We start from the raw sequence: 25,529 nt of genomic DNA, 5'->3' as shown, positions 1-25,529 counted from the left end.
TTTATGCTCATTAGATGATGATCTCTAAAATCTTATCAAAAGTCTCTCGACCAAATCAATGAATTTCACTCTAAGCTTTCTCAAGTCTTAGAGTGTGATATTAAGCACAATCATTATAATCTCAAGTAACATTCCTATCCCTAGCTCAAGCTATTAGATGGGATTTAAAACCCCAAATTCTTGTTAATTAAACTTTCCCAGCCTCAATCTTCCTCTCTCGAGCTCAAATCGAAGTAAATGGGCGGGTCTTAGGGTTAGCTAATCCCTTAAGAAACATTAAAGAATAAGATTAATTAAAACAACAAAGACCCACTTCAATAGAAATAAAAATCATTCAATATATAAGCATAACAAGAGATTTCATCCAACTTTGCAAATGAATATTTTCATAAACAAAATTAAAGTGATGGAATAAAATTCTACACACTTAGATATACAATACAAAGCAAGGAATTGAAGAAAGGGTTAAGAAATCTATCATTAAAGTGTTCGAATCTTCTTCTCCAATGATGTTGTATATGAACCCTAGCTCTCCAAGACTTGTATGAAATGGCCAAAGTTGAAAATATTGTCTCCCAAGTGTTGCTTTTAAAGTTTCCAAAAATTTCCCAATAAAAAGTGACGAAAATAGCCTTCAAACTTCAGATTTCCAGATCTGGCCATTTTTGCAATTTTAGCCACTTTTCTCATTTTCTTCAATTTGGCCTTTTTTGACTTGTTTTTCACTTGGTTTCTCCCCAATCACTTCTTAATCATATAAAACCTGTAAAATGGGAGTAAACGACATTAAATGCACTATTTTATCAATTAGACATAGCAAAAATCGAAGATTAAAGAAGACATAAATTGGTAAAATAGCAACTTATCACAGGTCTTTAGATTTTGCCCTTCAAAATCGTGCTAGATATAAGTTCTTTAAGGTATGAGACATAACTTGTGGGATATTATGATGCGAAAAAAATATTTGCCTTGAGGGATAAAAATTAAAGACCAAAGACAAAATAGGAACAAAAATGCAAATGACCCACCAATTCAATTCAATTAAAAATTGGGCTGATATATGGCCCCAGATTAACCCGAGAAATTTCTTTAAAAAAAAATAAAATCAAAAAGACATTTATTTTTGTTTGATATGTTATCTATAGCCACAATAATAAAAGAGTTTTTTTATTAGGTACTTAAAAGATCATAAAAGAACAAAAAAAGAAATTAAAACTTAGTAAATTGACGGATTGGATTATGACCCATCTTTTAGTTCATTACAATCCAATCTTTTTTCGATTTTTAGTAAGAATTGAACGGGTTTAATTATGCAAGCCTCTTCAAGAAGCTGCTGCAGAGATTTCGTGGAGGTGCTTGTATGGGCTACTTACTTGATTATAAGCTTCTTTAAAAAGTTGCAAGAGTATTGAATGGATATGAAAAATTAAATGTATTCCTAACAAATGTATCAAGTACGTATAATTATAAAACAAATTTTTCATGTGTTCTATATGCTGACAAGATGACTCACGGATAAAAACATTTTACAGGGGACCATAGCTTTTTTTTAATTTTGGCATTACCTCTTCTCTTTTAATTCTCTTATATTTTTTTCCACCGCCCTTTGCATTATTTTCTAATACAGGGTATTATTTTCAAGACTTTAATGGTGGCACAGAATGTTTGGTAGTGAAACTTTGTAACAGTGAACGAATAATGATAATGGAAAAAGTATATGTTTCACATGCATTGAGAAGGACATCAATAAAGAAAAAATAATAAATCGAAAGAAATTAATAAGACGCATGTCTTTTTGTCATTTTCTGGAGTTTCGATTCTTTTATTTTGCTACACCGGATACAATGCAAGATGAAGTGAATTGGGTCGTTACTAATTTTTTATGAACTCCTAAAATTTGTTTAACTTTCGTTTTTCACGAACTTGGTTCTTTTATGTGTTTGGTGTTAAATTAACTAAAAGTTGTAAGCGGGGATATGTTAGGAACACGTGATTTTTACGCCTTTTTAGCTCTGTTGATTTATCTTGTTTGTTTCTCTATGACATTATCAGTGTCTTTTTATTTTCCTTTAATTCTTTTGCCCGTTTAATAATAATATTTGAGTCTAGATGTAATCAATGACAATGATAAAGAGCTTAAATATTTTAAATTAAATCTTTTGATAAACCAATCAATTATTCGATGGAAATTCTCATTATTTTCATGTTATATTCAAGTTTCTTTTTACAACAATTGAACTACAATACCAGCATTTTAATTTTAAAGTTTTGTAATTATGACTTTATAATTCTGTCGTACCATATTTTACATTAAATGTCGTGACTCAAGCAATATATTTCTAATTATTTATTACTATCGGGAAACAGAGTCGTGCGCGTTCATCAAATTTACGGGTTGAAAAGTACTTAGATGATATTGCAAAATAATCAACTCCGATCCTATATCATTTTTGAATCAAAGTAATTACCAAAAATAAGGTAGAGTTGATAAATTGTTACCTACACGAAAATAGAATGACAAAGAAGTGAAAATAGGATAGCAGATCCCCGTCCATGACAAACGAGCATTAGTTTAATTTCTTTATCACCCAAAAAAGAAAACAACTAAAGAGAAGTTCTCATTGATTCTAGTAAGGCAAGGGGTGGCATCTTCATGTTTTCAAAGATGGTAGTATTAATGTGGACTAAACGTCAATAAAAAAATTAAAGGCTCGTAATAATAATATGATACAAAATAATTATATTAGTAATGAATATACAAGACAACAACGTCTCTACCTCGCACAAGGTAAGAGTAAGATCTGCGTACATTCTACCCTCCTCAAATCCAACTTATGGATTACACTGGGTATGTTTGCTATTGTTGTTGTGATAAACATTTCTTTCAAAGTTTGCAAATTTTACAGTCCATAATTGCAGTACTCTGTTAATTAGTACCAATTTTCGAGTATATATGGTTCTCCTAAAATTTCAGTAGTTAATTGAGGCAAGTACGTAGATAAAATCTATTTTTGATTGTTGGTACTTGGTACATTATACTATATAAATTGTGACTTTTTCGTTCAAAGAACTTTCATTTACGTAATTACAATGAGATTTTTTATTTTTATTTTGGATGAATGACAGCAAGATTAAACTCAACACATTTCTCTATTGATATCATGTTGAGTTATGTAATCATCTCATTTAGACATTTAAGGCCAAATCCATCGATAGCCCTTTGTGGTCGTCAAAATTTTTCACTTAGACATCTCAACTAAATCATGTTTCATTTAAACACTTGAGATATGGCCCAACTCTACCATTTAGATACTTTTCCCGGACTTGGCAAGTTGCGTGATTTTCGCATAAAACGATATACGCACGTGGGAAGCGTAAAAAAACATATTTTTTATTTTTTTAATTCTTTTTATTTACTCCTCCTTCTTTTTCATCTTTATTCTTTCTCTCTTTCTTCTCCACTTAATATTCTACCATTAACAATCCTTCCACCATTGCTATATTGCACCACCGGAAAAAATGAAGACCGCCACCATTCTGTGAGAACATTACATTAAATCAAAATAAAAAATGAGTTTCAAGTTTAAAAACAAATCATTCAAAAAAGGAAAAAAAAATCACCCACCCCTTTTTCGTCTTTTTCTCCGGCGATCCCCCACCTCATCTTCTTCCCCATCGACCCCTCCCCCTTTTTGAAAATTTCAGCCTAAAAAAAAAAAAGAATTCATCCATGCCATTTGGACCGAAAGAAATACCTGAGTGTTCGAGCAATCAGAGAGGAGTAGAAGCGTACTACAACAACTTACTTTTTAATATACTGAACTTAGGATCTGTTAATAGCTAATGCGGTAGTGATGTAATAGTGATATAGTACATATATGAATCGCAAGCTGTGATGTAGCTTAGCTGGGGCCTTAAAGGATTACTTGAAGATTAATAAAATGATTATTTAGCCCCAAAAAAAAAAAAAAAAATAGCAGATCTGAAAATTTCAGCGTAAAAAACAAATCTAAAAATTTCAACCTAAAAAAGAAAATAGATCTTAAAATTAAAAAAAAGTTCACCGAATTTTTTTTCATCAAAAGCTATTCATTTTCCGGCGAAAAGTATGTGGAGTTTGTTTAGAAATATTTTCGGACCCAAATGGGACATGTAATCAATTAATTGGCTGCTTTGTCATGTCATCGGCGAGTGTGTTACACACTCTTTACATATTTGACTGAGTCAGCGAAACGTATCTAAATGGCGCAGTCGGACCTCATTTCAGATGTCGAAATGAATCAAGGATTAATTGAAGTGTTCAAGGGAAAAATTTTAACGACCACAAAGGGTTGTCGATGGATTTGGCCAACATTTAATTTGTACCAAAGACAGACATGTTTATTTAGCTAATTATTTCTCATCACATGCGTCCTGACTCTTTTACTTCTTGAGTCAAAGCATGATATTGAGATGTGGGTCGGTAGTGGTGAGAGATTCAAACTCAAGACCTCTACCTGCTACGTTATACCCCGTTGACTTATCAGATCATCTAATTTAATAACTTTAGTTGTTAAGCTTTTTAATTATCTAATAATTATCTATAACATTTTACCTGGTCTATACCTCGGATGTCACACCCCCAATTCGATGGGGCATGATGGGCACCCGACCCTTACTGAGGGCCGAGCGAACCCGCTGACTCTCGTGATGCTCATAATCATGCTGGGCCCTCAAATCATGTAATGAATGCAGAATGTAAGCTTTTCAAAGAAACATGCTTTTCGTCTTTCTCAAACCAAATAAAAGCTGTAATCATATGAAATCTGTAATATAATGCATAATGATACATCGGCTTATAGTTGCCGCTACAAAAGCGACATGTCTTTTACGTTTTTTCTAACTTAAAGTCTCTAACATAGAACAAGCTATCATAACATAAATACTCGACTCGGCGGCCTCCGGAGGAAATGGAGCTCGCCAATCCAGGTGGAACACCTTTCTACTCGTTGCATACACTGCGTGGCATGAAACGCGACCCCCGAAGAAAGGGGGTCGATGCGGAATATGTCGAGCATGTAAAGCATGAAACACAGTAAACAGGATCATACTGAATAAGAAGTACAGAAAATCGTAAGGCTTGACTCTGAAACATAAATGCATAATCATCATGTACATATGAATGTATAACGTGTTCCGGCCCTCTAGTGAGGGACTCGGTAAGTAAAATCATCATATACATATATATATAACGTGCCCCGGCCCTCTAGTGAGGGACGCGGTAAATGAAACCATCATATGCATGTCATCATGTCATCATGTCATATATATATATATATATACGTACCGGCCCTACGGTGAGGGACTCGGTGAATAGAATCATCATATGCCATCCCGCCGCCATCCCCATATCATCACGTCATCATGTCATCACATCGTCATATCATCATATCATATATATATATCGTGCCCGGCCCTCAGTGAGGGACTCGGTGAACAATGCGGTGAAGCGTGCATGAATGCGTGCCGGCCGGGACTCGGTGAAAGACATATTGAGCTTTGCACGAGCGGAGTAGTGAGAAACCATATGCATATAAATCATCATTACAGACTCAATGGATAAGTAAGTAGTCGACGCTCGAGGGTTAAAGCGATAAACATGTTAAGTTCTTTCAAAAAAAGTCGTTAGGACTATACAAAGGAAAATCGCGGGGACCGCGGATATGCATCAAACCAATCTGGGCCCGTCCATGAAAGTTAGAATCATTATTCGTTATAGAGTCTTCTACGAACGTTTCGAAGCAATCCGGTTTCGTCTATGAAAGTTACGGACATTTTTAGACATAGGATCCTTTAGGAACAAAACCGTTTATGCAACATTTGAAATCCAATCATATCAAAGACATAAAGACCATACTTCTACTACATTAAGAATACCAATATTAAGAGGTGAATAAGAATCGTAGACATGCTCGGATCATAAGAGTAGAGTTACCTCGAGGCTCGTATCATAGCTTATTTACACCTAAGACATGCCAAAAGAAAGAAAGAGTAAGCTTTACATACCTCGTCTGCTTCCTAAGCTAATCCGAACTTAAGTCTCGAGCTCTCCAAAAGCTACAATAACGTCATTAAACACCAAACATTAGCTTTAAGTACTTAGGGATTCAATCCCAAGCCATCACTTTATTTACAGAAATTTGGGCAGCATTTCCCCTATACTCAACATCCCCGAGAATTCAGCTCGGCCAAATCTTCAACAACAATACTAACAACCATATTAACAACATCAATAATCAATTCAAAACGCATTATAACGCTAGCAACTCTTTTCTACATAATTCGACAACATTCCATTTATATTCAATTCAACTACATACATTCAAACTAACATCAACGCTCACAAATTCAAGTACTAATCCGAGATCATTCAAACGAGATTCAAGAATACTTGAACAATCTGCACAATATTCAAAACAACCCAACCAACACACAATGCTACCCGAAACCTCCCAAACTCGACAAAAGCAATACAACACATTCTTTTCTTCCAAATTCATGAACTATATCAATAATCCACACGTTAACAACATCATTCTCATAAAAACAAGAAATTATATCAAAACCACGTTAGCTTCCAAAACAGCCCACAACGATTGCAACTTCAATTTGAACCATCAAACCTTCATTTTCATCATAGAATCCACAACAACAACAACCAAGAATACTAAGTAAAATTTGTTCATCATATTTTTACCAAAAACAACCTACTACACGGCCCAACTTCAACACACAAAGTTTCATGAATTTCATCCATTTCTACACACCATTCCCTCCGTTCTAATCCGTTAAAACTACCGAATAAACTTGTTAACAATGAAAAGGGACCTTAATCTTACCTCAAGTGTGCAGCCACCACGTCCACCCTCTTCTTCTTGGTTGATTTTTAGCTCAAATTGAAGACAACGCGACGTACGACACTTTTTTTCTTCATGGGCTTCGGAATTCGGGGCGCGGATTTTGGTCAAAATTAGTTTTTCTCTCTAGGCTCTCCTCTCTCTTTTTCTCCAGAATTTTCTGGGTGTTTTGGTATGAAAAATGAGGAGAAAAGGCTGATATTTCATTTAAAAAGGTGTGGGTAATGGGCTTGACCCGGTTGGGCTCGGGTTGGGCCTGGCCCGGTCCCAATCTGCCTTAAAACGTCCATATCTCCTTATCCTGATGTCGCCTGTGAACCCACGACCTATGGTTGGAAAGCTATTTCAATTATCTACAACTTTCATTCTAGGAGTTTTCCCAAATTCCAAACTCATAATACCGTTTTGGCCCGTCGAAGTCGGATACCCGAAGACGTTTTCTTAAATCGCCCTTTTGGAGGGCTTACACTCATTTTTAGCTTATGGGTCCTTCTTAGCACTTGCCCAACTTCACATGTACTACCCATATATCTCTTCATATGTATTTTATAAAATCCCGACATGTGGGTCCCACCTTAACACACGACCACTTTGGCCTTTTCATGAAATTTTTATTTCAACTTCTAGACCCTAATTTCTCTTAATATTCCATACCATAAAATTCATAAGGAACTTGTGCATTAAAATAAAATCGGAGATCAAAAGTCTCAACCTCGTGTCCCGAACTAGTCTTGTCCTTAACTTATCATGGTTAGCTCGGATTATCCCAACGTACAAAATACAGGATATAACATCAGAACACGGGCGGATTTAGAGAGTAAGGAGGATCTTGTTCACCCGAATACTCTTGGCAAAAAATTACAAAGATATATAGGGTAGATTTTTTGTGTTTATGTACAGATATTAACTTTTGAATACCCTAAATAAGTGCAAAAGATTTGCTCAAGTGGTCGAGTGTTCAAAATTGTCTCTAGTTTCCCGGGTTTGATTCCCAACAACAATATTATTTTTTATATTTAGCTATTGTTATTTTTTACGAACCTCCTGAATGAAAATACTGAATCTGTCACTGCGTCAGACTCCTTTGATTTGATCGCGTCAATCAATAGCAAAAGAAATAGAAAAGCAAAATTGGAAAAGAACGTAGATGTTTGGACAACATACGAGAGAATGAGGCTAGATAACAAATAAGCCACACATTATTTATTTATCTAGAAATAGTAGAGTACATGAAATCACTATAGGACTCCACACTATTTCATATTTCTTGGTGCTGCTTATCTTAATCTTCCATAATACTCCCACAGAACTACTAATTAATAATAATTTAAACCATGCTGGGATCAGTAATTTGAACAAAACAACAAACTTCCATGGTGGGAGTCCTTTGAACAATGAGGTTCCAACTAACAAGAAGTCTAACTCGACCACATACAAAGTCACCTGTAGCAGGCATACCAGGGAGTAAAACCACAACTAAGGCTGCAGAATTTTCCTTCTCAATTATTTTTTTTGCAGTGAATGCTGGTTTCCCAACAAGTTCAGGCCATGAATGTTTTTCCTATAATTACAAAAATATAATTAGAAGAAAGAGAATCTAAAACATATATACACTCTATTACGATAATAGAAAGGAATTATTATTATGCACAAAAAATAGAGTTAATTTTTCAGACGGTCACTCAACCAAGAACTTTTATCTCACAAGAAAGAGTAACTCTATTTAATAATTTTTTACTACTATGTTACTATATTCAGAAAACTCAACTAACAACTTTCATCTCATAAAGTTGCTAAACTTTGTTTTGTACAGAAAAGTCACTCAGCTTTTATATCAGAAGAAAGATGGTCACTCTATTTAATTTTTTTTAACAAAAAATTTACTCAACTATATTGTTTTCAAGAGGTTTGCAAATTCCCTAAAACAAGGATAAATATATGAACCTCACATAGGAAGAAATTATTAAATAGATTGCCCAGCGGTGTGAATTCGGATATAGTCGGGCTCCAATGTTGCTACAGCACACCGAGTGAGAAAAAAATTATTAAATAGAATTTATCTGTCTTTTAAGGATTTTCCAAAGAGAAAATTACATTGTATGTTCATTGGGACAACAATGCTTCCAAAATTGACCCATTTTTTTAATTCTTACAAAAAATGACCCAAACTTTTCTCTCTCTCACTCTCTCTGGCGCCTTTGTATATATGTTTGTATATGTTGGTATATGTTGGTATAAGTGTCTGTATATGTTTGTATATGTCTGTATATGTTTGTATATTTTGGGTTATTTTTCGTAATGTAAGTTTTGGGCTATTTTTTTTGCAATGTAAGTGGCCAACTTGTATATTTCCGAAATTTTCCCTTTTGCAAACCTTGAAAAGTATGTTAAATACCGTTAATCATAACAATAGTTGTCTAAACTTTTTTTTTTTTTTTCTCTTAAATGTCTCAATTAGTTCACACTCGGCATCCATTAATTGAAGCAGTAAGTGTGAACTAGAAAAAAAGTAATAAATACTTCTCCTTTTTTTAAAAAAAAAAAATGTCAAAATATTTTCTGAACAATTCCAATTTGCCACGATTATTATTTGGAAGCAGAGAGAGTGCGTACATTTTTTCATCCAACCGTCCAATTGTCAAATATTTTTGGAATAAAATTAGTTTGACAAAAAATTAATATATTGTAGTCGAAAATAGAGAGAGTACTTTCTTCGCCTTCTCCCCATATTATCAAATATTTTTTTTAAAATCCATATGTTTTCCAAAATCATTAATATTTGGAAATAGAAAAAACACTTATTTTCATTACCCTAACAAAAAGTATAAACCCTTGTCCTAACCCATTGTTTGATTTTAAAATATTACTAAGAACTTAGAAAAATGCAATAACTTTGAAACTAATAGAAAATAATAATAATAATAATAATAATAATAATAATAATAATAATAATAATTAATAAAAACCTTTGCAAGATGGTTGAGAGTCATCAAGTGATGGGTTTTCATTTTCCGGTGGAAGTCGAAGGACTTCTATCTCCTCATCACTTCCTTTGAGTACCAGATCTCGTGCCGTCAGAGGTTTAAACAGTGCAATTAAAATAACTAATTAACAAATTAATTAATTACTTATTTGAGATATATCACAGGTAACAAGTTTTTGCATAGTGGCATGTTTTGTTAATTATATAATATCCGAAATTTATTGGTCCGACTAATTCAGACGTATAGTGGGCAAATAAGATATTATGCTGGGGGTATTCAAGGTTTAATACATATGTATAAAAAGTTATCTTGGACCTATATATATACATATAAATTTCATATACTCAAAACAATCTTCCTACGAAGGGTGTTTAACTAACCAATATATGTCATTGGAACAAAATAGGGCTTATTAATGGGAAAATAATAAAAGGGATATCTTCATTTTTAAGACTCGAACACATGATTTTACGTTTACGGATGGAGGAATAAATTCATTAATGACGGTGGAGCCGCAGTGTTGCTTACGGGTTCGGCATAACCTAGTGACTCTAGCTCAAAATAGGTATTTGTGTTTAAAAAATAAAAAAATAAAAAAACTATTCGAAACCCGATAAGCATAAACAAAAGGTGTCGTTCAGAACCCATAAACTAAAAATTATGACTACGACTCCGCATTCCATCACATCATTTAGCTATAATAGTGTTAATTATTGTTTAAAAATAGTAAAAATATGCATGAGATAGGGGAATTAAGGGGCTAATTAAACGTACATGATGCAAGAAGCAAGAAGGCAACCACGTGAGATAACTTGACTATACTCTTTCCCACCGTTGCCATGCTTTCAAGAATATAAATTTACTATAAATTAGAAAGAAATCCAAATTATGATGTGTTAAGACCCATTGGTTCAAATAAATGGGTACTTATATAGAGTCACCACCTCAATTATGTGGTGCGATATTTGATCTTCTTTGAAAAACCACCACAAGTGTCGCATTTTACTCTTTTAAGTTGATTTAATAAAAAATACATATAAACATTATCCATTCACATTTACGAGCTAGGTTTGGCTACCGAACATTATTGTGTCATATATCATTAAATTCTTGAAATGATACACTGTATTACTCCCTTTATTCCCTTTTTACTTGTTTATAATGAATTTTGTAATATTTTAATTAAAAAATAATAAATTAAATGCATATTTTATTATAATACTCTGCATTTCCAAAGAAATTGAGAAATAATTCGGAGAACGAATGATTAAAGTGAACGGAGTAGGTAGAAAATAATGCAAAGAACGGAAGGAAATAATTTTAAAAGAATAAAAAGAGATAAGACCAAAAGTAAAATGCTATGGTCCGCTATGAAATGTTCTTATTCATGAGTCATTTTGTTAGTATGTAGAACACATAAAATATGTGTTTTATAGGTACGTACTTGATATTGATAGCTCCTAATTATTATGGCCTCCAATTTACTGAGTTGCTTTTGAATTCAACATTTTTCTACTAACCATGCATGTTGGCATGTTGCATTAATTCTATAAAGAGAGGTGCTAAACTACCGTACCAATTTGATCCAAATTTGATCACACTTATGAAAAGATCTTCATAATCTTTACATGTATAATTTTGAATTAAGATGAATTTTAAGAGGGAAAGATAAAAATGACATTGACTAAATATAAATTATTAAATTTGTCTTAGATACCCATGTAAATTTAATAAGCTACCCTCATTTGGGCCATGGCCAAAAGACCTTTCCGTTCTAATAAAATTGTGCGCTTTTTCTGTCCCAATTCATATTATATTTTTCTACTCCACTTATTAAGAGTCAGTTTTATTGATATTCAAAATTAAATTAAATTAGATTAATTTAAAAATAGCAGCTCGGTACAAAATTAGATTAACTTAATATTCTAAAATTAAAATGTTAGTCAAAATCCGCACTATTTAAATCTTGAAAAATGAAAAATATCACAAGAATTGAGACAAAAGAGGTTTGTGATCTATCTTAATGAGAAGCGGACAAGCTCATTTCTTTACAAAGTATATATGCGAGTAGTATTTTGGGAAACCTTGAAGGCCTATATCTGCACTGTGTTAAATAATAAGATTGAAAATAGACATACAAACTTAAGGAACATTCAAGTTAAAAACTATATGCATTAAATAAAAGTATAATAAAGGAAAATGAAATTTATATATTCCATTCCACAAGAATATTAAGAATATAATATAATAAATAGTCGATCCTAATATATTTGGGATAAAAGAATTTAATTGTGTATTTGTCACTTCGAGACTTTCACGTCGGTGCGCTCAGGATCATAATTTTTTCTGTAATATTTTTTCTAATTATATAGGAAAGAGGATTATAAGGTGGGCATTGAACTTTCACTAACAAGGTCAAAATTCAGATAGTCAATTAATTCAAATACTAAGAATTTGGAAGAAATAGAATTGAAATATTAAAGAATGGATGTATCAATATTATCATCCTTTTTTTAGCATAAAGTTTAAGAATGGATATTTATTAACTGGATCTAAATCGTATAAGACATGAGGTGGGTTATATGGATTTTATGAGAGTAAATTATTCAATTACAGATAATCGATAATTACAGAATTTCAGCGACCTCAATAAACGGCACAAACCACAATGATACTTATTTCTTTTGAAAAATGATATACTTATTTCTTTTGAAAAATGATACTCTACTAGAAACAGAGGTTTTTCCCATTAACATCTAGTGGAAAATTTGTGGTATAAAACATAATTTTCTACCTCATTTCCACCTACCAATCTCACCGGGAAAACGCATGGTGGAAATAAGTTTCCATTAAAATGCTGGGATACTTCTTAATTTTTCCGTGTGAAAACACTATTATTTAAGTTATTTTCCCACCAACATTCAGTGGGAAATAGCCACTGAACATTTTGTAGTGGAAAATTCAGTGAAAAAATAGTGATTTTTTAGTACTGATACTACACAAAATAGGGAAAGAACAAGACGATCTTTCAGAGTATGTTTCTTATGAAATGAGGTGAAGCTTATGAAACAATTGGAGACTAACATGTGCAATGAAACTTGTTTATAAAAAAGGTATGTGTACTATAGTTGAGGATAATTTGTTCATCCCTATATATACAGTTAGTTATTGTAAATAAATAGAAAACATGGAAAAACAAGTACTAAAAATTAAAATTAATCTTTTTTTTTTCTTTGTCTTCTTGTCATACACTTGTCTATAATCTCCTATGATTATTATCATCTCTCGACTTTTCCAAAACCTTCATATTGTATTGATAATTTTCCCCCTGTCTATTCATTAATTTGTTCATCCCTATATATATGCATTGTAAATAAGACTAAAAATTAAAATCCTATACACTTGTCTACTTATGATTTGAAATTTAATTTAGACGTGAAGTGAAAAATTTGTGAAAAGGATACGTTGTTGTGATTGCTCCATGCGTTTGGCATCCAATGCTTTGGTCAATATAGAACACATTGAGTGGGAGCATGTTATTTTTTGTCCGAAACGAGAACACATTGAAGTGGAAGACAGACACGTTTTGTCCGAAACTTTTCTCTTTCCCTTTTCAAGCTTGGTCCGAAACTTTTTGTCTTCCATTCTTTCTCTTTCCTTTTCTTTTTCTTTTCCATTCGACATGAACTTTTGTCTTCCATTCTTTCTCTTTCCTTTTCTTTTTCTTTTCCATTCTTCTTTTTCTTTGTTTGATTATTTCAATCTGTAACCATGGATGCATCATTCAAACTCGAGATGGTTGGATTTTCATTATCCCCCCTCAAATTGGAGGGTAGTGAAACAACCCCCAATTTGTCTAGCAAGAATCGGTGAGATGCCCCAGATAGGGGTTTTGTGAATAGATCCGCAATTTGCTGCTTTGAAGGGACGAAGGACAAAGTAATGAGACCGGAGACGAACTGTTGTCTTACAAAATGACAATCCAGTTCAACATGTTTCGTCCTTTCGTGAAAGACCGGGTTTTTCGCAATATGGATAGCCGCTTGGCTATCGGAGTGAACAGTCACCGGCAAGCTAGGAGGAGCGGCAAGATCTGATAGAAGCCTCACTAACCAGGTAATTTCTGCTGTCACCTTACGCATTGAACGGTATTCAGCCTCCGCAGACGATAATGATACTGAAATTTGTTTCTTTGATTTCCAGGAAATGGGTGCTCCACCAAGGGTGATGAAAAAGCCACTGACTGACCGTCGAGAGTCAGTACAAGATGCCCAGTCGGCATCGCGTAAAAGCAAGTAATTCGAAAGATGAATCAGAGGATAGGAGGATCCCTTGACCTGGATCATTTTTCAAGTACTTCAAAACTCTAGTAGCAGCTAATAAATGTGATTCTCGTGGTTGTTGCATATATTGACTAAGACTCAGAACTGCAAAACTTAGGTCAGGTCTAGTATGGGTCAAATAGTTGAGTTTTCCCACTAGGTGCCTGTATAAAGTGGGATTGGATATCAAAGGACCATCATGTGCATTTAGTTTGGAATAGGGGTCAAGAGGAGAGGAAACTATAGCGCCTGAACAATCAAATTCTTGTAAAAGGTCCAGAGTGAACTTTCTCTGATTTATGATGAACCCCTGTTTTTCTCTTAAAATTTCCATACCCAGGAAATAATGAATATCACCCAAATGTTTGACCTTGAAAGTTGTGTGTAAAAAATCAGTGATGTGTTGTATTTCAACAAGATCATTACCTGTAATCAAGATGTCATCCACATAGACTGCTATGATGGAGATAAGATTGGCATTTTTCTTGAAAAATAGTGAGTAATCATTAAGAGAACTAGAATACCCTTTAAAAGCTAAAGCACCAGCCAACTTAGCATACCATTGTCTGGATGCTTGTTTTAAACCATACAATGACTTCTTCAATAAACAAACCAATTTAGGATTAGGACAGTCCATACCTGCAGGAAACTTCATGTAAACCTCTTCCTGCAGGTCGCCATGTAGAAATGCATTGCTTACATCAAGTTGGTGTACTTGCCATCCTTTTTTCACAGCAACAGTTAAGAGACATCTGATTGTGGTCATTTTGACCACTGGGGAAAATGTCTCAGTATAATCCACACCTTCCTGTTGGATATCCCCCCTCACTACTAACCTTGCCTTTAACCTTTCTATTGTTCCATCTGATCTATGTTTAACCTTGTAAACCCATTTACAAGGTAGTGGTTTCTTGCCTGGGGGCAATTCAACAATATCCCAGGTATGATTGACCTTGAGCGCATCTAGCTCTTCTTGCATAGCTTTGCTCCATCCTGGATGTTGAGAAGCTTGTGCAAAAGAGTTTGGTTCAGTAATAGTGGATAGAGAGAGGAAAACTTGTTGGTTATGTAGTGATAGAGATCCAAAAGAAAAAGCAAAGAGGAGGATTGGGGTGAATGAAACAGGCAGTAGTTAGATCAGTCAAAATGACATGATTGCAAACATAGTCATCTAGATATGCTGGCCTTTGACTAACTCTCCCTGATGTTCTAGTGATGACTTCATTTTGTGGGTTGTTAGACATAGTGGGAGTAGGAATAGAAGTTGGAGTGTTGGAAATTGGAGTGGAATTGGTAGCTGTGTCATCAGTGGAATTGGAGGGCTGATCAATAGAACATGATGGTGGGGTCAGTTGTAGAGTAGTGGAATGATGACTAGTAGGTAAAGTAGGAGAAGAGAATAAACTAGGTTGAGGTGAGTCTGAATTTGATGGAGTAGGTTGTGGCATAGAAAAAATGGTAGATGGAGAATTCAAATTAGATGCAAAAGGGAATTGTTGCTCAAAAAATTTAACATCTCTGGAGACAAAAAACTTTTTGGTGGATAAATCCATTACTTTGTACCCCTTTTGTCCTTGTGGATACCCCAAGAAAACACAAGCTACTGCCCTAGGATCAAACTTTGTTCTGTGTTGTGCTAAGGTTGAGGCATAGCACAAACAACCAAAACACCTCAAGTTATCATACTGTGGTCTAATTCCAAACAAAACTTCATATGGCGTCCTTCCTCTCAACACCCTGGAAGGAAACCTATTGATAAGATGTGTTGCAGTCAATATACATTCTCCCCAAAAAGGACTAGGTAAGTGAGACTGAAACATCAGACCCCTGGAAATTTCCAGGAGGTGTCTATGTTTTCTTTCAACTACTCCATTCTGCTGTGGAGTCCCTACACATGATGTTTGGTGTATTATCCCTTGAGATTTGAGAAAAAGGGCTTCCTGTGTTCCTTTACCCAATTCTAGGGCATTATCAGATCTTATAACTTTTACCTTAGCATTGAATTGCCTTTCAACCATGATCAGAAAATCCTTTAAAATAGGAAAAGCATTACACTTAGAACTCAATAAGAAGGTCCAAGTTCCCCTACTGAAATCATCTACTATAGTGAGAAAGTATTTGTATCCATTGTGAGTACATGTCTTATATGGTCCCCATGTGTCAATATGAATCAGATCAAAGTGTCTTTTAGACTGGATTTGACTTAGGGGAAAGGGTAGCCTAGTCTGCCTGGCTTTAGGACACACATCACAAACATGTTGGAAATTGGAAGAAAAATTGATAAAAGGAAACTTTCTCATTACTGAATAAGGGACATGTCCCAATCTTACATGCCATAGATTTATACTAGGAACTATATTTGCTGAAACTGGAAGGGAAAATGACTTAGACTGAGGAATGAAATTGCTTACTTCTTGATATGAAACTACACTGTCATATGAAATAGACTTAGACTTAGGACTAGGCTGCAACAAGTAGAGTCCTTCTTTTGCCTCACCAAAAGCTTGAGTGTTCCTCATTAAAGGGTCCTGTAATATGCAGCCACTAAGAGTAAACAACACATCACATCTAAACTGATTGCATAACTTATGAACTGATATTAAGTTATATTTGAAGTCTGGGACATGGAGGACATTTTTTAAGGTAATTTTAGGAAGAATAGAGACACTTCCTGCATGAGTAACAGTGATCCTAAAAGAATTAGGTAATGTGATACTAATAGGAACAGGAAGGATAGACAAAGAAATAAAGGATTTAGAATCAAAACACATGTGTTCTGATGCTCCCGAATCAATAATCCATGTGGAAGTGTTAAAAACAGATAAGCAAGTGCCTGAATGCTTTAGAATTGTACCAAAGAATTGCTTCTGCATTGAACCCACCATTTGAACTGTTTGAACTTCGTGTTTGTCCCATCTTTACTTCTTTAATCACTTGCTGAACCAGATCTGCATATTGATCCTTGCTCATGTGTGGAATAAGATTATTGTGATGGTTGTTGGATGCCTCCCCTTTAGCAAATGCCGTGTCCTCCTCAGTAACTATTCCATTGGCCTTTGCTTGATAGGGTTTAGCCTTTGTGAATTCAAAATCCTCAGGAAAACCATGAAGCCTGTGACAATCATCCTCTGTATGACCTGTCCTCCCACAGTATGTGCAGCTCACATTTGGGTTGTATTTGTTTTTCCTAGGTTTATACTTTGAAAAAATTTTGTTGTTCCTTGGTGTGTAGTTGCCAAACCTTTGCTGTGGTTGATTTGATGCTTTAAAGTTTTGATTCCCATTTCTCTGATAATTTCTGCCTTGTGAAGTCACCATGAATGAGGCAGATTCAGTAGTGTGGCTAGCATTGACATATGCTTCTCTTTGATTTTCATCTTGTAAAAGCAAAGAGTATGCCAGATCCATAGTGGGTAATGGGTTCATCATGAGAATGTTTCCTCTTGCCTGTGTGTATACATCGTTTAACCCCATCAAAAATTGTATCAATCTTTGGTCCTCTAAAGACTTCATTAGTTTGGCTTTTCCTTGACACACACACACACATGAACAACATATGACAACATCGAGTGCATCTAGTTCATCCCATATTCTTTTCAGTTTGGTAAAATACCCAAAGAATGTCATTATTTCCTTGAACAAGTCCCGATAATTCCTTTTGTAAATGATAGAGTTTGGCTCCGTTTGACTTGCCAAACCTTTGCTCTAGGCTGTCCCAAAGTTCCTTTGCTGTTTTAGAACTCATTACACTATCTGCAATTTCCTTTGTTAGTGCATTTGAGATCCAACAAATAATCATATCATTAACACAACTCCATTGTTCATATTCTTCAGATTTCAGATCTGGAGCCTTACAAGCTCCATTGATGAATCCAAGTTTTCTCTTGGCTGATAAGGCTAGGAGAATAGATCTCCTCCAACCTGGATATCCTTTGCCATCAAACACATTGTTGATTAAAGCCATTCCAGGTGAATCAGAATTATTCAGATGATAAGGATGACTGTTATCGTAGGTGATGGTTTTGTCTACATTTCTTGACTGTACATTTAGTGTTGCATCAGCCATTTTGGTTTATTGGGATGGGAGATTGAAGGTGATTTTGATGAAGGATTCGGATCGAGCTTAAGTCTGCTCTGATACCATAAAAGAAGACACTGATATTGATAATTTTCCCCCTGTCTATTCATTAATTTGTTCATCCCTATATATACACGTTATTGTAAATAAGCTCAGAAAAAATACTAAAAATTAAAATCCTATACACTTGTCTACTTATGATTTGCACAGTTGTATAACGTAAAAATATTCTAGCACGTGACTAGCACGTGAAGGAAATTTAATTTGTGAAAAGGAGATCTGTTGTTGTGATTGCTCCATGCGTTTGGCATCCAATGCTTTGGTCAATATAGAACACATTGAAGTGGGAGCATGTTATTTTTTGTCTGAAACGGTAGAACACATTGAAGTGGAAGACAGACACGTTTTGTCTGAAACTTTTCTCTTTCCCTTTTTCAAGTGGGTCTGAAACTTTTTGTCTTCCATTCTTTCTCTTTCCTTTTCTTTTTCTTTTCCATTCAGACATGAACTTTTGTCTTCCATTCTTTCTCTTTCCTTTTCTTTTTCTTTTCCATTCTTCTTTTTCTTTGTTTGATTATTGCAATCTGTAACCATGGATGCATCATTCAAACTCGAGATGGTTGGATTTTCATTAAGGTGAGGAGCGGGAGCTATCCTTGCTTGAGGAGTGTCGAGCGACATCCCAGTCGGAAAAATTACATTGTATAGATAGATGAAATTTTAATTTTATAGGTATATATACCAGTGTCGATACCTCTTGAAGCAAGCTAAAAGTTTAGCATAGCGGTTAAGGGATCGGAAAATTTCTCAGGTCGCGTGTTCTATCGTGGGTTGTGGCATATTTATAATTTTTGACCTCCTTAATATGAATCATGGCTCCGTCACTGTTCATATGTATAGAAGATTAAATTATGTACCACTTGATAACAGTGTATGTCCATACTTCTGCTCTATTTTAAATTTAAGAAACTAGTTTTTCTTTGGCAGCCGAAAGATAGTGGTTATTATCGTAAAGCCCATAATTGTCTTAATGGAACTTAACTTCCTTTAGCTTCAGTTAATAATTGGATCAAACTCGCACCCATCACTTAATTGAAGGTTTAATCCGCTTTGTCCAATAATTCAAGGATCAAAATCGTGATAAATCAATAACTCAGGGACCAACATCGTTATTTTCCCTTTCTTTTATCCAACTATCTACTTCACGACCACATATCACTTAATCATAATTTATTGATATGTATTTTCACTCTAGTTTTTAGCTACTAACACTACTTAAAAAATTCTCTATTTTCCCATTGATTTCCCATTAATAATATTCAGTGGTTGTTTCTCATTGAATGTCGGTGGGAAAATCTAAATAGTAGTGTTTTCACATGAAAAAAATAAGAAGTTTTACAGCGTTTCAATAGGAACCTGTTTCCCACCATGTGTTTTCTCAGTGAGCTGATTCGGTAGGAATGAGGTGAGAAAATTATAAAATTGAATGTCAGTGGGGAAAACCTCAATTTTTAGTGTAATGTTACATTCATTGTCTGATGCATGTAAGTATATACCGTGGGCTAATTTGGATTCTTTTGAATTATAACAATGCATTTAGGACATTTGTTTACTCTTCCTATCTATTTGTATCCTTTCCAAAAATATGGGTTCTAGTCCTCCTCTGCTTTTGTTCTTCTATTTTATGCTTTTCATTATAAAACATGTGCCACTCTTGGTGGCACACTTTGAAAAAATAAAAAGCTTGCTTTGATTTGTTCACGCTAAATCCTCCGAAATAGAAAAACATAAAAGAAGAATAATTCACTATAGGGATAATAATACTTTTGGTCATTTAATTATTAGTAAATTTTGATTTTAGTCCTTGTAATATTCGACAAATGTATGTAGCCTTCAATAAATTGATGTGTTTGGTCCCTTTATTATATGTTTTATTTGAAATAATTTTAAAACTATATCACCATCAAATGTGGAGTAATAGTATGAGTTTAAAATAACACATGAGTAATTAAGTGGTAGAACAACTGGTATTCATGGTGATTTGTAAATATTTAGAAGCACAAGATATAAAAGTGCATATTTCAATTAATTGAAGGTTAAAAACATATTTTTCACACATGACAGGCACGTGGGAAAAGTTAAAAGACATATTTTTCAATTTTTTAATTCTTTTTATTTACTCCTCCTCCTTCTTTTTCATCTTTATTCTTTCTCTATTTCTTCTCCACTTAATATTCTACCATTCCTTCCACCATTGCTATATTGCACCACCAGAAAAAATGAAGACCGCCATCATTCTGTGAGAACGTTGTATTAAAGAAAAATAAAAATGAGTTTTAGGTTTAAAAACAAATCAGTCAAAAAAGAAAAAAATAAAATCACCCACCCCTTATTCTTCTTTTTCTCTGGCCATCCCCCACCTCATCACCCCACCGACCCCTCCCCCTTTTTGAAAATTTCAACCTAAAAAAAAAAACAAATCTAAAAATTTCAAACTAAAAAAGAAAACAAATCTGAAAATTTTAAAAAAAAGTTCATCGAAATTTTTTCCGTCAAAAGCTATTCATTTTCCGGCGAAAAGTATGTGGAGTTTGATTAGAAAATATTTTCGGACTAATGGCACATGTAATCAGTTAATTGGCTGCTTTGTCATGTCATTGGCGAGTGTTTTACACACTCTTTACATATTTGACTAAGTCGGCGAAAAGTGTCTGAATGGTGCAGTCAGACCCCATTGCAGATGTCGAAATGAATCAAGGTTTAATTGAAGTGTTCAAGTGAAAAATCTTAACGATCACAGGGGTTATCGTTGGTTTGGCCAAAATTTAATTTGTATCAAAGACAGACATGTTTATTTAGCTAATTATTTCTCATCACATGCGCCCTGACTCTTTTACTTCTTGAGTCAAGGATGATATTTAGATGTGGGCTGGTAGTGGAGAGAGATTCAAACTCAAGACATCTACTTGTCATGTTATACCGTGTTGGGTTATCGGATCATCTCATTTAATAACTTTAGTGGTTAAGCTTTTCATTTATCTAATAAGTATCTATAACATTTTACCAAGTGGAGCTATATCTCGAAGGCCGGCGGATTTAGAGAGTGGGGAGGGTTCTGTTCATTGGAATAGCCTTGGCAAAAATTACAATATATGTATATATGGGAGATTTTTTGTATTTATGTATATATATTAACTTTTAAATACCCTAAATAAATGCAAAAGGTTAGATCAAGTGGTTCAAGGTGTTCAAAATTATCTCTAATATCTTGGGTTTGATTCCTAACAATAACATTATTTTTTATACTTAGCTTTTGTTTGTTTTTTTTCGAATTCCCTGAGTGAAAATCCTAGATCTACCACTACCTCAGACTCCTTTGATTTGGTCGCGTCAATCCATAGCAAAAGAAATAGAAAAGCAAAATTGGAAAAGAACGTAGATGTTTGGGCAACATAGAGAGAATGAGGCTAGATAACACATAAGCCACACTTTATTTTTTTTAGAAATAGTAGAGTACATGAAATCACTATAGGACTCCACACTATTTCATATTTCTAGGTGCTGCTTATCTTAATCTTCCATAATACTCCCTTAGAACTACTAACTAATAGTAATAATTTAAATCATGCTGGGGTCAGTAATTTGGACAAAACAACAAACTTCCATGGTGGGAGTCCTTTGAACAGTGAGGTTCCAATTAACAACAAGTCTAACTCGACCACATACAAAATCTTGTGTCACAGGCATATCAGGAAGTAAAACCACAACTAGGGCAGCAGAATTTTGCTTCTCAATTTTTTTTTGGGCAGTGAAGGCTGGTTTCCCAACAAGTTCAGGCCATGAATGCTTTCCTATAATTACAGAAATATAATGAGAGAAAAGATAATTTAAAACATATGCACGCTATATTACGATTATAGAGAATATTATTCACAGAATAATAGAGTTAATTTCTAGGATAATTACATTTCATCCAATTAAATAATTTTATCTCACAAGAAAGAAGAGTAAGAGCCTGTTTGGATGAAACTAAAATAAAAGAACATAAGCGGCAGCTTATAGTATAGCGAAAAAAAAAATAAGTTGAGGTAGGCTAATTGAGCCCCTATTGTTATACTTTTGGTGTTGATTTACCCCTAGTTTAAACGGCAATCCACGTGACAGCCTCACAATGAAATAACTCATCCCGACCATCATAAACCAAGTTGCACAAGTCAGGTGATGAGTTTATGCCAAACGCCTGGTTCGCTGTTGATTCACATGAAGGAAGAAGAACTGGGCAGCCATTGAAGCCCATCGAAGCTTTGATTTGATGTTTTTTTTAAAAAAAAAAAAAAAAAAAAATCTGTCCGGAGCTTTGGATTTGAATATCAAACATCAAAGTCAGTTCTTGTGAATTGTTAGAAGCTGAAAACGTTATTTTCCATTGAATAAGAGCTTAGAAAGTTGAAGAGGAAAACTGAAAACTGGGTTGGAAGCCATTAACGAAGCTTGAAACTTCAAGTTTGAAAATCGGGTCTCCGCAAATGAGCTTTAGTTCAAGTGGGTGTTACTTTAAAGATAGGAAACATCTTGAGGGGTTCAATATGAAATTTGGGACAATTTGGTGAAGGATTATATTGGCTAATTGATGAATTTCAGCTGCAAATCTCTTGAGGAAGAAGAAGATTGTTGAATTTCAGAAACATCCAGATTTGCCATGTGTTTGATTGGTTGTTTATCAATTCAATGAGTTTTGAGGGCAATTGGGTCGGGTAGTGGGTCAAAAGGAGGGTGGGTCTTAATTAGAATTGAATACTAAAATGAGGGATGGGTTATTTCGTTGTGAGGCTACCACGTGGATGACCGTTTAAATCAGGGCAAATTAATATTAAAGTATACTTAGAAACAAATTAGGCGAAAAGTATAATGGAGGGTATGAGTAAATAATATTTGAAAGTTCAGGGTATTTTTAATCCTTTTCCGACCATAGTAATAGTTGTCTAAACTTTCTTTTTCTCTTTCTTAAGTGCCAAGTAATTGAAGCAGTAAGTGTCAGCTTGAAAAAGTAATAAATTCTTCTTTATTTAAAAAATGTCAAATATTTTTTGAACAAGTCCAATTTGCCCCGATTATTAATTGGTAGCAGGGAGAGTAGTACATTCTTTCATCCAACCATCCAATTGTCAAATATTTTGGAATAAATTTAGTTTTACAAAACATTATTATATAGTAGAAAATTGAGAGAGTACTTTCTCCCCCCTCTCCCCATTGTCAAATATTTTAAACTTAATCCATCTGTTTGCCAAAATTATTAATATTTGGAATTAGAAAAAGGACGTTCTTTCATTTCCGACCTAACAAAAAGCATAAACCCTTTCCTAACCCTTTGTTAGATTTTAAAATGTTACTAAGAACTTTGAAAAATGCAATAACTTTGAAACTGAAAGAAAATATAATAATATTAATATTAATAATAATAATAAATAAATAATTAATTAAAAAAAAAAAAAAACCTTTGCAAGATGGTTGAGAGTCATCAAGTGCGTTTTCATTTTCTGGAAGTCGCAGGACTTCTATCTCCTCATCATTCCCTTTGAGTACCAGGTCTCGTGCCGTCAGAGGTTTAAACACTGTAATTAAAATAAATAAATCACAAATTAATTAATAACTTATTTTGAGATATATCACAGCTAACAAGTTTTTGGAATAGTTGTATGTTTTGTTATTTATATAATATCCGAAATTTATTGGTGATCCATTAATTCGGTTGTACGATAGTCAAAATAAGATATTTTGCTGAAATTATTCATGATTTAATACATATGTATAAAAAGTTATTTTGAACCTATATACATATTATAATTTTTCATATACTCAAAACAATCTTCCTTCGAAGGGTGTTTAACTAACCAATATATGTCATTGGAACAAAATAGGGCTTATTAATGGGAAAATAATATTAGGGATTTCTTCATTTTCAAGGCTCGAACTTATGATTTTTGGCTATGGATGAAGGAATGCAAATTCATTCTGTTAGTGGTGGAGCGGAGTCTAGTTCTGATTAGACATAACTGGTAGCTCCTAGCTCAAAAATAGGTATTATTTGTGTTAAAAAAAAAAAATCAATTGAAAGCCAATAAGCATAAACAAAAAGTGTAGTTAGAATCAATGGCCCAAATTATATTCTGATGCCATCCATGTCATTTAGTGATAATAGTGGTCATAATTGTTTAAAAATATGCATGAGATGGGGGATTAAGGGGCTAATTAAACGTACGTGATGCAAGAAGCAAGAAAGCAACCACGTGAGATAACTTGACTATACTCTTTCCCTCCATTGCCTTGCTTTCAAGAATATAAATATATTATAAATCGGAAAGAAATCCAAATTGTGATGTGTTAAGACCCATTGGTTCATACATAGGGTATTTATAGAGAGTCACCACCTCAATTACGTGCGATATTTAATCTTCTTTGAAAAACCACCACATATTTTTTTTTTTCGAAACATCGCTAGTGTCGCATTTTACTCTTTTCAGTTGATTTAATAAAAAATACATATAAACATTATCCGTTCACAATTACGAGCTAGGTGTGGCTACCACACATTAGTGTCATATATCATTGAAGTCTTGAAATAATACACTGTATTACTCCCTTTATTCACTTTTTACTTGTTTATAATGGACTTTGTAATTTTTTTAAGAAATAATAAATTAAATGCATATTTTATTATAGTACTCTGCATTTCAAAAGAAATTAGAAATAATTCGGAGAATGAATAGTTAAAGTGAATGGAGTATGTGAAAATAATGCAAAGGACGAAAGGAAATAGTATAAAAGAATAAAAAAGAGATAATACCAAAAGAAAGAATGCTATGGTCCCCTATGAAATGTTCTTATTCATGAGTCATTTTGTTAGTATGTAGAACACATAAAAAATTTGTTTTCTAGATACGTACTTGATATTGATAGCTCCTAATTATTATGGCCTCCAATTTCCTGAGTTGCTTTTAGTTCAACTTTTTTCTACTAACCATGCATATTGCATTTACTCTATAAACTTGTGATATTAAATTACTTTTTCTGTCCCAATTTATGTTTTATTTTTTACTCACTTATTAAGAGTCAATTTTACTAATCTTGAAAACTAAATTAAATTAGATTAACTTAAAAGAGGCATACTCGATGAAAAGTAGATTAACTTAATATTTTAAAATTAAAATTTAGGTATTAAAAATTATACAAAATATACTACTTATATGAT

General features: G+C 33.7%; 1 protein-coding gene across 3 annotated transcripts; it reads right to left on the bottom strand.

Annotated features, from left to right (window-relative positions):
* Positions 1–8,073: 8,073 nt before the first annotated feature.
* On the bottom strand, positions 8,074–24,670 carry LOC132068264 (proteinase inhibitor I-B-like). Of its 3 annotated transcripts, none has more exons than XM_059461908.1 (3): positions 24,543–24,660; positions 9,862–9,988; positions 8,074–8,455 (listed from the first exon to the last, which is right to left on the bottom strand). In XM_059461908.1, exons 1-3 carry the CDS (start codon positions 24,598–24,600, stop codon positions 8,224–8,226), a joined length of 417 nt encoding a protein of 138 aa, XP_059317891.1. In that variant the 5' UTR covers positions 24,601–24,660; the 3' UTR covers positions 8,074–8,223. The 3 variants fall into 3 exon arrangements, with proteins under 3 accessions (XP_059317891.1, XP_059317819.1, XP_059317956.1); XM_059461836.1 differs by lacking the exon at positions 24,543–24,660 and adding an exon at positions 10,658–10,736; XM_059461973.1 differs by lacking the exons at positions 8,074–8,455; positions 9,862–9,988 and adding exons at positions 21,736–22,131; positions 23,776–23,892 and having other exon boundaries at positions 24,540–24,670.
* Between the last annotated feature and the right edge of the window lie 859 nt (positions 24,671–25,529).

Source organism: Lycium ferocissimum, chromosome 1 (assembly GCF_029784015.1).
Source record: "Lycium ferocissimum isolate CSIRO_LF1 chromosome 1, AGI_CSIRO_Lferr_CH_V1, whole genome shotgun sequence".
Lineage (NCBI taxonomy): Eukaryota > Viridiplantae > Streptophyta > Magnoliopsida > Solanales > Solanaceae > Lycium > Lycium ferocissimum.
This window is presented reverse-complemented; position numbering and strand designations above follow the sequence as displayed.

Excerpts from the sequence above, each read along its gene's own strand:
- LOC132068264 (XM_059461836.1), bottom strand. The coding sequence starts at position 10,721 with ATGGCAACGGTGGGAAAGAGTATAGTCAAGTTATCTCACGTGGTTGCC. Across the intron at positions 9,989-10,657 it reads TGCCTTCTTGCTTCTTGCAT|CACTGTTTAAACCTCTGACG; the intron begins CATGTACGTTTA and ends TTATTTTAATTG. Across the intron at positions 8,456-9,861 it reads TCTCAACCATCTTGCAAAGG|AAAACATTCATGGCCTGAAC; the intron begins TTTTTATTAATT and ends GTAATTATAGGA.